Source organism: Psammomys obesus, unplaced genomic scaffold (assembly GCF_907164565.1).
Source record: "Psammomys obesus unplaced genomic scaffold, mPsaObe1.curated_primary_1811, whole genome shotgun sequence".
Classification (NCBI taxonomy): domain Eukaryota; kingdom Metazoa; phylum Chordata; class Mammalia; order Rodentia; family Muridae; genus Psammomys; species Psammomys obesus.
Genome location: NW_026592890.1, coordinates 3,854,035 through 3,867,494, shown reverse-complemented (window position 1 = coordinate 3,867,494; position 13,460 = coordinate 3,854,035). Strand labels below are relative to the sequence as shown.

Below are 13,460 nucleotides of genomic sequence, written 5' to 3'. Positions count from 1 at the left end.
GTTGGGCTCATCTTCCTCATCCACACGCCATTACCTCACCCCTCCGTTTGCACAGCAGCAGCAGTACCTGGAAAAGGTAGACATCCCCACAGGAGTTGCTCAGGCAGAACACATGCTCCTTCTTGGGGTGCTCAGGGACAGACTGCACGATGCTGTCCTCTGCAAAGAGGGCACACCTCGGGGCACTGCTCTGGTCCGTGCAATTCTTCCCGTAGGTCTCATAAAACAGCAGAGTACAGCCTGGGAAAGACAGAGGCAGAATAACATCCCTGCCACATGACCAGAGAGAGTGTAGAAAGGGCATGAGAAGTAAGTGTCACAGTCCCCAGATGTCCCCAGACACCTGCAAGAGGCCAGTGTTCAAACAAGGAAAGCCTGGGATGTGCAGGATGCCTAGATACGCTCTCGGGAGCAGATGAAGACTAGAGGGTGTGCTCGGTGTGATATCAGTGATCAACAGCAAGACGGTGTACAACCCAGCTCCCCAGGCACGTTCACCACACAGCTGTGCTACAGGGCTGTCAGAGTGACGTACTCCCGTCTACCAGTAAGAAACCCGGGATGCAGTCACGTGTGGATGCCCCAGGCCGGAAGACAGTGGAGCACAGATATGAACTCAGGCCCTTTTTCCTCAGCACCCCCATTCTCGAGCACATGACTGTATTATTTTGAAGGTATTTTTAAGTGTGGTAGGCTGAAAAAAAAATCCCACATGTATTAGCTATGCTTACAGTTGTGTGGTCCAGGAAACTGGATATAACTAAGTGAACCTGGCCATTTATAAGCGAATACCAAGCTTACCCTTCAAATGTACAACTTCACGTTTTATCCCACAAGCTAGAAAACCAAATATGACAACTCTAAGCATTACTCTTAAAATGCTGGTACCTGTGATTTTAAATATTTTATTCTCCTTAATAAGCTGGACAAGAATGACGGGTCAAAGAATCTGCTTCAGTTTTATAATTAGACATAATTATTAAGCCAACAATTGTTTTAAAGAAGCACAGGGGTATGTCTTCTAGTATAGGGCTACTACTTATATACACATATGTATCAGTGACAGCAGGTCATGAGATGCTTCAGCCATGATCCCTCTCTACAGAAAACTATTTCCAATGTGCCCACATGATCACTTCAAGAGTAATTTCCAAATTCTACTTAAATGTTTAAGTGTATACATATCTCTGTTTTCAAATGAGATTAACCTAAATACATTAGACTTGAAGGCAAGGAAGTTGACCTTAACACAGTGAATCCTCAGAGGGCAGAGGTAGAGACATGAAGGTTATGGGAGGTAGCCAGGGTTTTGGATTGGATTGGATTCATGGTCCACAGGAAGGATTTCATGCCTAATTCTGCAGACCTGTTACATGTCCCTAGGAGGAGTCTGTCACACGGCACCAGGAAAAGGAAGCAGACTGCGACTTCCTCTGCAAGAATCCTGAGACCACTAATGACAGAGATTCGATAACATCTATTCTTTGAAGACATGCTTACTTTTACATCCATCCTGTTGCCCTGGAAACACATTCCCCATAGCCTGCAAACCAAATCCTTAAACCCTTTTCACTTACAAAATGTTTCCATCCAGAGGCAGCTAAGGCTTTATTTTCTTATCTCTTCAAACTTCTTACTGGATCTGTTCCTTTAGTTCAACTTTCCAAATCTTATCTCTCATGCCTAAACGCCTGCTTTCCTTAGCCAGTCATGAACCACATGGACCCTAAGCCATAGTGAGAAGTTATTGGGTCCTGGGGCTTTCATGCACAGTACACACTGTCCACCGGAGTGACTTAACAGAGGAGGTTATGGGCCATAAGCCCACCCACTTAGGTTGGAAGGGGGACTCAGGAATTACTAAAGAGAGGGCAGAGGAAAGCTAAGAAGGACTTCTGGGAGGGAGGCACACCAGACAGGTGACACCTGCTGTGAACAGGTTTCTGCTCTCTCCCCTGATGGAGCAGGGGTGGGGCTCCTGATCATGACTCCCGAAACATCCCATTCAGTCTCTCTGACAAGGCCAAAGCTGTTCCTCCCATCTACACCTGCACACATCAGGGCTGTGCTCACTGAGGCCTCTCTCTGCCTCACAAGACAGAGTTCTTCCAACCCGCACCCCCACAGTGAGCGAGGCAATCAGGACTGCCAATTAGCAAGGCTTGTGCAAGGCGATCTTACCTTAGCAAGACAAATTTCTGTTCTAAGAAAGGAACACAGGGAAGGAGGGAGTGGGAGGAGGAGGGCGGGAGCTCACGCTGAGAGTGTAGCATGGTCTCTCAGAATATGCTTAGCATGTCCAAGGCCCCAGGGTCCAACACCCACCATCAAATGAACCCAAGAGAACAACAACAACAACAAAAAATCTGTACAGTGGTGGTGGCAATTAGACTTAGTCGAAAAAGGGGATTGGACAAGTTCAATCTCCTAGGTAACAGTCCATCTAGGAAGGGCACTGCTTTGGAGTTCTGAGGATGTCCAGAATGGAAAATACACATAAGTGAAGTATATGTGGCAATTATGTAGGGCTTTGTTTTATTCTAGATACAACCACAGCTTCAAAGAATGGCGGAATAATATATGTAGAAAACTATTTAATTTAGAAAATCATTACTAATTAGAATGACCAACATACATAAGCGGTTAAGTAAATCGCTAAACAGACTTGTTAAGTCTCTTCAGTAGGGCATGCTGTGAGGGGACAGATCCCGGTCTTTCAAGTTAGGGCTGGGAAAGTGGCTCAGCTCACAAAGTTCTCGCCCTGTAAGCACGAAGCCCTGCGTTGGATCCCCAGAATCCAAGGCATAGTAGTAGTCTTTACAATCTCAGCGCTCGGAAGGTGGACAGACAGGTAGAGTTCGGGGTCCCGCTGGTGACTTGGTCTAGCCAAATTGGAGAATTCTAAGCCAGAGAGAGACTATGTCTCAAAATAAGGCCGTCCTCTGGCCTCTGTGTGTATGTACACACACGCCTAGACACACAGTAGCCTTCATACTTACCATTTCTGACCCCACAGCCCTTCCTGGTGAAAGGACGGCTGAAGGACGTGGCTTTGGTGAACTGTGCCCCACTCACCTTTCAGCGTCACCCAGTACTGTTTCCACTTCCTCCGAGCCACCAGCTCCAGTTTCCTCTCCTTCTGCAAAGTGACGAGGGGCTTAAAGAAGAGCCACCCGGCTTTGCGGACCACTCCCTGCTCCTTCTCAAAGAGCACATCCAGCTGCTCCAGTGAGCTGAGGGACTCGCTGCTGGACTCCACAGTCTCCGTGGAGGTTTCCGCGTGCTCTACGTTGGTCCTGCTCATCTCCAGCTCTCGCATGAAATTCTCGTAAATGTTCTGTCGGAGGGGATCGCTGCCAATCGCTTGAGTAGACTCACTTCTGTGAGGCAGGGTCTGAGCTGATCCCCCTGACCACAGTAAGGCAGATGGCTGGGCGGGCACCTGCATATCCGTGTTCAGTCCATCTGAGTGGCTGTCGAAGTACTCACTGCCGTCCTTGGACCGAGGCTCCTGTACACAACACAAATTTCCAGCCAGTCATCACTGGGGCTAGGGTACCCAAAGCAACATCCCTCTGTGGAGGCTCAGCACAGTGTGGCTACATCCATCAATGGTGATGCAAAGAGCCCTGTACCAGGGGGCAACTCGGATCAGCACTTTGAGAGGCTGAAGCCGGAGGAATGGATGAGTTCAGGACTACCTAGTGAGTCCCACGAACAGTCTGAGCTACAGAGAGCGATTCCACCTCAAAACTCAATCAATGAATTTACCACATAAGATAGCAGTAAATTCACTCCCAGTGCAAAAAGCCAGCTCAGATTAATATAGCTACAAGAGAAACAATCAACTATAAGAACAATCAACTATGCCCAGCTGTTGGTAGGCTTCTAATATTATTTCCTCATCATCAATATTAAAGTGAGGGAAACTGGGTCAGGGGCCGTTGAGTCAGGGCTCTATCTTGAACACCCCACGTTATGGAGATATTCTCAGTCACGTTTTCTGTTTCTCTTTCATAGAAAAATGGTCGCCAGGCAACTGGAGAGTGTTTTCCAAGGCCCAGGTGCTAAAAACAGAGCCCAGACAGCTCTTAGTAACGATGATAGCATCTTCCAGCGTGTTCACACTGTGTTCTGCGGTCATTCTTATTTATACACTGACACCTCTGCTTCAAAGAGCGAATCGAACAGCTGCTATGAGTCACTCAGGAAATTCAAAATACTTGAGGAGTCTCCTCTTTACTGTCACTTTGTCGAGATTTTCATCAACTCTGGGACATGAAGGAATGCAGTGTTAACGCTACGGCAGCTATGACTGTGAGTCTGACTCACTGCCCCCAAACACTGGGAGAATCTGTTTCTTTGCAAGAGCCTTAGCAGGGTGCTTCAACACCAACAAACCTCTGGCAGAGAGATGGGTCCAAGTTATGTGTCAATGATTCTCATAGAGGAGACACTTCATTTTGCAAGACTAAATGTCCCCATAAAAAAACAAGACTGTTCCTCCTTGAGAGAGAGACAAATGGCATTTTTGAAAAAAAATGGAAAAAAAAAAACCTGAAGTCTTTAAATAGGTTAATACAGAATTCCTAATAACTGCCACAGGAGTGTGAGACCACAGGGCTTACCACGTGCGTGCACAGTGCCTGTGAGTTCCTACCTGATCATAACCATAGACGGTGGCTACTGAAACCTGATTACCAGGGCACCAATAACCAGAAGTAGAGGGGGCGGAGGGTAACATCACTCAGAAGAGAAGCAAATGCTGCATGAGCCATCTCACTTACATGAGAAAAAGAGTTGGACACACACAGAGGCCAAGGGTAAGAAAGAGGCTGCACAGAGGCTGGAGAAATGGGAGATGATGCTGAAAGTGCATGGAGCTTTGGTTACAGCAGCCAAGTACATGCTAGAGATCAGCGTAGAGAACTATGACTCCAGCTGACGTTTTTTCGTTCATATGAACTATGCTAAGGCAGCAGATTGTGAACAGCCTCACGATAAAATAAAGCCAACCTGATAACTATGTTTAATGGGAATTGTGTTACCTGGTTGGGCTGATTATGGTAAATATTCCCATTGTATTTGCATGTCAGGGTATCAGGCTTTACACGCTAAATGTATTCAATCTCTGCTTATCAACTATACCCCAACAAAGCTGGATAAAGCAAAAGATGATGCCTAACTCCTTAAACAAAACCCCATCTCCACCTTCATGGGTTAGGAAAAGCACTGAGTTAGCCCCTTTGCTCACATTCACACACCTCTTACTGGAGAAAGACCACTGGTCTCTCCTTTTAGACGAGAAGTGAGAATTCACAATTAAAGGGGGCCAGAAACAGAGTCTCCATGTCTCATAAAATCTCTGTGACGAACCACAGCAGTCCTCAGTGATGCCACCAAATATTTCTGGTCCTCCCCACAGTACATGGTAGGTTCATTTTCCCACCGCTCCTTGAAGTCAGGCCTAGCCTTATCCTTTGCTATGCTCAGTAAATGTAAGCAGAAATTCAACATGTCAGTTCTGAGAGAAAACTTTCAAAGTCAGCACAATTTTCTTTTCTCTCTGCCACAGTCACTCAGAATGTTCTTCACGACAGCTGTTCTGTCAGCCTTGGGTCCCACAGGGGACCACAGACCCCAGCTACCTGCTGTGATGAACATACATCATGAATAGGAAAACAAACTTGCTCATTCCAAGCCATGGAGATGGGGGCAGGGGACATTGTTAAATCAGCAAAGCCTATCCTATCCTGACTGAAAGGACACAATGCTTTAGCCAAGGCAGGATGAAAGTCTTCATCAGCTAAAATTAATATGAGGTGTTTACCAACCACTCTCTAGTACACGTTTCTCTGTCTCCTAGTATGGTATTCTTTTTCAGCTGTCTGGTTTACAGTCTCATGTATGTGGGGGTAGGCTTTTAAAGGTCTGTATTGAAAAGGCTGCTCTTATGTCATCTTTTAAAGTCAAAACAAATGTCTGTCCATCAAGCAAAGCTTTCTGAGTCATCGTTCTGCTGAGTGCTGGCATACAGAAGTTTATGTGGGTGAAAGAAAGTAGCTCTGGCCTCAACGCCTCACTATAGCTTGTGATCACAGACTCCTCCTGAGCAGGACTGCCTTTTTCTCTGTGTGGTACTATGGATGGAGGCTTGGGCTTCGGGAATGTTGGCATATGCACTGTTTTACTGAACTAGGCCCTGATAACTACGTCTTGTTATTTTGAGACAGGGTCTAAGTTCCCCAGGCTAGCTTTGAACTCACTCTACATCCTAGGAAGGCCTCAATCATCTTGCCTCAGCTTCCCAAATGGCTGGGATGACAGTCCTGAGCCAGCACAAACAGCTGGGTTGCATTGTTATGGAGCTTATCCTAATTGTTTCAGTGGAAGGAAAAGAAATGTCTGGACATATTTACCAAAAAAAAGAAAGAAGAGAGGGAGGGAGGGAGGGAGGAAGGGAGGGAGGGAGGGAGGGAGGAAAGGAAGGAAGAAAGGAAGAAAGGAAGGAAGGAAGGAAGGAAGGAAGGAAGGAAGGAAGGAAGGAAGAAAAAAGCCAACCCTGTTTACATCTATACATGATCAATTAGTAAGGAATGCACAGACAATACTTTCAAAAGTCTGTCCTAATGGGTCACTTTTTTCAAAAGTCTAAATTTTTCATCATACTATTCAATAATGATTAATAGTAGTCAACAGGATCTTGGCATTTGGCTGAGGTTTTATAAATGCGGTCTCTACCTGCTTCTCCACTTCCTGACCCTGACCCTGTTCTCCTGATCTCCTGACCTCCAGGCAGACTGCAAACTCCTTGATGTCTCTAAGTACTTGGAGGAGTGCTTTCTAGCATTAAAACTCTTTTTTTTTTTAATTCTATTTATTTTTCTTATAAGTCCACATGGCATGCAATATATCAGAAGTAAGTTTGTACAAGACAGAGAACTGCAGAAAGGTTCAGCTTATCTGTGAAGGTTGAGTACCCAGTGCCTGAGCCATACCCTGTGCTAACGGGTCTCCTTTGGACCAGTGAAACAGAACCTGTGTATGTTCAGTGAGCAGGATTATTGGATGTTGAGTCAGGCCACAAACACGGATGAAGAAATATGCTCCCAACAAACAGTTGTACTTGTGACAGTGTGCATGAGGAGACATGACAGCAGCTGGACACAGCCAGCTCTGGGCTCCAAAAGGGTGGCAAGGCTGAACAGCATATTAGACTCAGGCACCATGAGACTCATGGGAAATGGAACCAGCACGGAAAATCCCAAAGCAACTCCACTGTTTGGTGATTTGGCTTAAGGGGCGATAACTTAAGATAAGCAAATTACTACCCTGAGGGTTTTGAAAAAGTTCCTGGAGACAGGGTGGTGGCCACCTGTTCTCCATTCCTTTGGGGAGAGAGGTAGTGACATCGGACATTCACAAGAAGGAAGTAACCAATGGTAAACTTTATAAATAGGGAATGATCTACTGGCACACTGCAGGCTGTCACTTGCTCCTAATGCTTACAGTTTGGTAGTTTGTTTTTTATTCACATGAATGTGCATCTAGCAGGGATAAGACAACATCCCCCGATAGATTTACTGCCTAATCAGATTCCCTTTAACTGTATGTCCTTACCAAGTGGAAAGACCAAGGGCTGGGGATCTATGTAGCTCAGTGGTAAGAGCCTTTGCTCAGCATGTGCAAGCTTCCATCACTAGCAACACACACACACACACACACACACACACACACATATTCTCTGCGGCTTTTTTTTTCATGAACTGACTTAAATATAAAATAGTATCAAGTGGTGAAGGCCTCCCCATCCGAATTTAAACAGTCTCCCTTCCTATTTTTTTTTTTTTTTTTTACTTGATGACAGGTCTAGCAAAGGCCTCAGACTGCCAGTTCTCTTGGACCTGCACTCAGCTCTATGCCTTCCAAGAACAGTTGGCCCAGCTTCAGAACCAGGCCTGTGGACTTGCACACAAGTGCCAAGGCCATCAGGGCAGAACCTGGGTGCTGTGGGCTCAGTGCTGAGCTGTCTGCTCCCACTTCAGAGTCTATGCTGAAACCTTAACCCACAAGGAGACAGTAATAGGGGCCTCTGAGTGGGGTTACGTTTAGAGACGAGCCAGAGGCTGGAGTCCTGAAGGTACCATGTCCTTTCAGGAAGAGAAAGAGACTAGGGCTCACTCTCCCAACTGTGTAAGGATGTATCTTTCTTGACAGCAGCAGCCGGAACAGGCCCTACTCAGAATCTCATCACAGTGGCCCATGACTTTCCAACCTCCAGGACTGTGTCTGTCCTTCAGGTGCCCACATCAGTGGCTACGACGTGAAAACAGTGAAGCTGGGGCTAAGAATCTGGAGAATGAAAAACTCCATCAGAAAAGGAGTTGTAATGAGTCTTACGTTAAACTCCTCCCTTTACCGGTTCACCTGAGGTTCTGAGGAGTTCCGGATTCAGATGGAAAATTCTAGAAGCCTCCCCCATACACATTCACTTACCCCAAGGTGCCTCACCTGTAGTTTCCTCTTCTTCCGGGAGAGGCTTCCTGTCCAGTCGCTGATGCGCCGCATCCTGGCTTTGAGGGTGTCTTTCTTGGCAGCATCCTCATTTAAGGCTTTGGGCTTGCGACAGGGCAGAGTGAAGGAACTGTAGTGCATGGGGTCCCTGTGCTCCACCCTGGAGGGCACATCCATGTCCGACGCAAAAGAGACCCGGTTGCTCAGGCCGGCTTGGGAGCCGATGTACTCACTGGAAGACAGGCAGGTGCCAGAGGGAGAGCGGCACCCCAGCTTGGCGTCTCTGTACAGCTCCCGGAGGGAGGAGAGGGAAGAGCTTTGGTTGAAAGGCTTTTTGGTGTCACTGGGTGGAAAGCTGGTGGGGAGGCTGGCGTCCGGGGTGCTGGGAGCCAGGAAGGAGCCGTCCACCTCACTCATCTCCCCAGCGTTGCCCCACGGGGAGTCGTACCACGAAGACTCTGAGCTCAGGGAGCTGCCTTTGCTGGAGCGCAGGCGAGAGTCAGTGGGAGAAGGGCGCTGGCTGGCTAGGGAGCCCGCACCCGATTCCCGCCTGGCCTCGGGCACCGGGCAGGCTTCCGACGCTGACGTGGGAGAGTATCGCAGCAGCTGGACGGGTCCGCCGGGGTCCTCTGAGGGGCCTTCGTGGGGGTTGCCACCGTTGTGGAACTCAACTCTCAGACACCCATCTAGCTTCCCCAGCGTCTTGATGAGCACCCTGGGACTCCTGCGGTCCTCGCCTGACGGGGCGGAGGCAATGCCCTCATTCCTCCCGTAGCAGTCCCTGGAGGTGATATGGCCGTCTCCTGACTCGCGGCCCACGTAGTGGAAGCCATTCTCCGGGAAGAAAGCACCGTTGTGGCTCTGGAGGTCGTTTCCTGGGGCGCTCGCTCTGTGCTTAGAGTAGGCAGTGCCCTTTGAGACTTTGCTTGTGGGGCCACTGAGTCTGGTGGCATAAGGCTGGTGACTCTTAAGGTGAGAAAGGCAGCTTCGGGCTAGGGACCTGGACTTGTAGCCTGCTCCACTGCTCCCATGAGTCCATCCATTCAAGGACCTCTCATCTTTTGCATGAATGCTGCGTATTTTCAGAGAGCGAGGCTTTTGCTTAGCGCCAGCGGCATTATTGCTACGATTCTTGGACCCTTGGAAGGTATACTGACTCTCAGAGTTCCCCATCTTGACCTAAATTGAGAACAGTCAGATGAGCATGAGCCATGATCTAAATTGTACTGCAGAAAGACGGGGTTTTCTAAGTAATACAATAATAAACAGCAATGTCTGTCTTACTAGTCAGCAGTGGGGGACGGAGGGTGCAGGACATTTCTTTCCATGCCTGACAAGACTCAAAGGAGCAGGGACAAGAGGTGTTTACTGAACTGGTTCCCCCCGTCGTGCAAGACTACACTGGTCACACAGATAATATTGCATGCGTGTGAGCTAGGGACTTGAAGTGCATTATCAGTGGCACACTGTTAAAAAGGCTGAAAAGCATCAGCTGGAGGTAAAGACTTCCTTCAGACCAACGTTGGCTAATGACCCCGGAAGTAAAAATGAAGAGAAATCTAGACATAGAGACGTGCAACCAGAGAAATTACATTTTCATTACATAAGAATTACAATTGAGGGCAACAAAACACATCATATTGGGGCGTGGACCTCGGGATCCCTCCAGATCCCAAGACTCCCAAATACTCAGGACTTTCGTGCAGTCTTTGCCTGTCACCCACGTGTACCGTTTCCTGTGAACATTCTCTTTTAGGTTACACTTGCAGCACTTGACAATGGAAACACTACGGATTTGCTTCACTCTGTACTTTCCCACTGAATCGTTTCAGAAAAACTGTCTGTACACGTTCAGTAATGTCATCATTTAAAAAAACAACAACATTCAACCGACAGCTGGATGAATCTTCCTGAGCCCAGAGTTCTCAAGGTCCCCACTCCCAAACAACCCAGGTGCCATGCTTCATGGGAGTTTTCAAGTACCACCTAAGGAAAAGACTAGAAGTTCCTGAAGGTATAGCGCAGGTTAAAGAGACATGGAAGAAAATAAGAGCTTTTATTTGGGAAAAAAAAATCATTTTCATAAAACTAATCTCCAGACCCTGTCTCAGACTTGCAGACTGACTTTAGAACTCACTGAGGGAAAAACATGCAAAGGCTTACAGGTTAGAAAGCGGGCGACAGAAAAAGGTGCTGGTCTCTTTAAATTTCCTGTAATGTTCCAGTTAGCCCAGTGAGTTGCTTAGGTAAGTAAAATGCACATGAAAATTTGCTCCAACCCTCCCCACACCCTTTTATGTTGATCAGACGGAACTATGATGAGCCAAAAGCGTTTGTGCTTCCTGTGAGGTTGCAAGCATATTTCGAAGGTTTTCAGATTCTTCATTCTTGCACATGGCAGTATACACAGCCACAAAGCAGGAATCAAATGGATGGATAACTGGTTGGCGGTGGTTATCAAACGCTTAAAAAACCCGGTCACTGGAGCAGTTGAACCCCTTCTTTGTTACCCAGGAGTTCGTGCACTTCATGAGAGGCCTTGTGTCTGAGTTGTGATTACCTGCAGCCTGGCTTTTGCTGGGAGGGAGGTCAACGCTCAGTGGGTTTTACATGGTCTTGGGACAATGCAGGGATTTAACAAGCATGGGGGGCACGGGGAGTGAGTCCATGAAGTAATCCTGAAAAACAAGCAAACAAACAAAAATGTGAAAACTCCATCAAGCGTTTCACACTCAACTCCCCATGAGGATGAGCAAAGCAGCAGAGCTGGGGATGTAGCTCAGTGGGTGGAGTGTTTGTGTATCTCCTACAAAGCCCTGGGTGTGGTCCTCAGCATGGCTTCCAACCAGGCATATGCCTATATTGCCAGTAACTGGGAGTTGGAGAACCAGACATTCAAGGTCATCGTGGGCTACACGGCAAGTCTGGGGTACTGGGCTATAGAGTCTGGACTGCATTACACCTATCTATATCTTTACATATATATTATCCATAATATATATGAATAAATTACTCAATGATTTAACAGGTCATCCAGAAATAAAGTACTGGTGTTCAAAAATGACTTGTTAATGTCTCAGCAAGGAAAGGTACCTGCTGCCAGGCCTGACAGCCCGAGTTAGATCCCTGGATGCTGTGTGGTGGAGCCAACTGGCTCCTGCAAGTTGTTTGCTGACCCTACTTTCACACCAGGGCATGCACACAAACCGCCACCTCATAAATAAAAACAATTTAGCAAACCAAACCAAACACTCTCAATATGATAAACGAGATGTCCATGAACTTTCTTGACAGATCAAGGCTGTTTGGAGATCTAAAGGAAGGCAGACCTGTCTATTCAGTGTCTACAGCCAATGTGAGCCTTTGTTGCAACAGCAGCGATAGCACGGCAACAGCCGAAGCAGGTGAGAATGTTCAAATGAGTCAGGCTCACCTGTCACCACTCCCAGGAAAACAACTCTCAGGCTCTGCAGACAAAACAGTAGGGCTGTGCCCCACCTCCCTCCTCCCTCTGCCTCCTTGCAGGACAAGAGCACTTCATTGTTCTCTATTTGGCCAAGCAATAAAAAAAAATTAAAAAAAAAAAAAAAAAGCCCAAAGCAAAAATCGCAGCGACTAGTCCTTGGCTAAAGTCATAAGTTTAAGAGGCTGACCTCATCCACGAGTCTGACTTTCTCTCAAGCATGTGTTGGTGGGGCCAGAGGTCAACATCAGAAGGACAAGGTAGCCTTCTAAGGGGGGAGGGCTGGCACGGGAAATGCCATCTGGCGACAGTCCACCTGACACAAAGCCTTTACTTCTCACAGATATAAATGGCAAAGTGATGAAGGCCCAACAGTGACCTTTACAGTTCCTTTTCTGGAGTCTCTTTAGTAATTAGAGTAAAGCATATCTCACAAGCTTGGCCACCTTCCCCATTTTTGGCTTAGCAAAATTAAAGATCTTCATATCGTTGGAATGCTATTATCACCATCTGTGCCTACAATCCTTTTCTCTCTGTAAGACAGGAACTCTGTAGCCCACTGTGAAGCCTTGGCCTTCATTCCCCCAAACCACTGACTATCGAGACTCTAGCTTCTGTCTCCCATGAATAGGACAGCTCTGTGGACTCCATAAAAGAGACACAAAATATTGATCCATCTATGGCTTGCCTGATCTATGCAGCATAATGTCTTTGAAGTTCCTTTATGAGAGCGCCTGTCAGAATCTCTTTCCTTGTTAAGGCTTAATGACATTCCTCTGTGTGTGTGTGTGTGTGTGTGTGTGTGTGTGAGAGAGAGAGAGAGAGAGAGAGAGAGAGAGAGAGAGAGACTATACACACTTTTCTGATCTACTTACTTACTGACAGAGACCCAGGTCACTTCTACCTCTTGGCTAACATGGATAATAATGCTGTGAACATGGGTGAGCAAGTGTTGCCTTTTTTGCATCCTCCCAGAAGGATGCTACGTACCCAGAAGCAAACCCAACAAACAATGCGGTTCTAATCCTTTAAGTACCCAGTTGTTTTTCACACAGCTGCATCATTTCCCATCCCCACCAACTCTGTATCACTCTGATGTGGCCACCCCTGTGGGCAAAGCCCTGGACCTGAGCCTCTCTTCATGTGCTGACTGGCTCTTGCATATCTTCTCTGGAGGGTTCCATCATGACTTACAAAGTCGAAGATGGGGGAGCGAATGGTGCTAGAGCCAGGTTCCTCTAAAAAAAAAAAAAAACAAAGCCATGTCTCCTGCTTGCTTCTATCCACATAAACACAGTTTACATCGGGAGGAGGGGTGGGGAAGCAAGGGCACAGCAGGTAAGAATCCCACCAACACTTGAGTAGAAGTCTCTGTGCCAGCAGGCTATATTCCCACTGCTTCTCCAGCTGCCCAAGGAAGGAAGGAAGGAAGGAAAGAAGGAAGGAAGGAAGGAAGGAAGGAAGGAAGGAAGGAAGGAAGGAA

At 47.2% G+C, this 13,460-nt stretch overlaps 1 protein-coding gene across 1 annotated transcript in view; it reads right to left on the bottom strand.

The window, feature by feature from the left end:
* Tiam2 (TIAM Rac1 associated GEF 2) overlaps positions 1–9,702 on the bottom strand; it is a 100,882-nt gene extending 91,180 nt beyond the window's left edge. The window contains exons 1-3 of the mRNA XM_055615990.1: positions 8,497–9,702; positions 3,076–3,511; positions 68–240 (exon numbers count right to left, since the gene is read on the bottom strand). Of these exons, the coding sequence (XP_055471965.1) occupies positions 68–240; positions 3,076–3,511; positions 8,497–9,687 (1,800 nt within the window). The 5' untranslated portion in view covers positions 9,688–9,702. The remainder of the gene's footprint in view (positions 1–67; positions 241–3,075; positions 3,512–8,496) is intronic.
* Between the last annotated feature and the right edge of the window lie 3,758 nt (positions 9,703–13,460).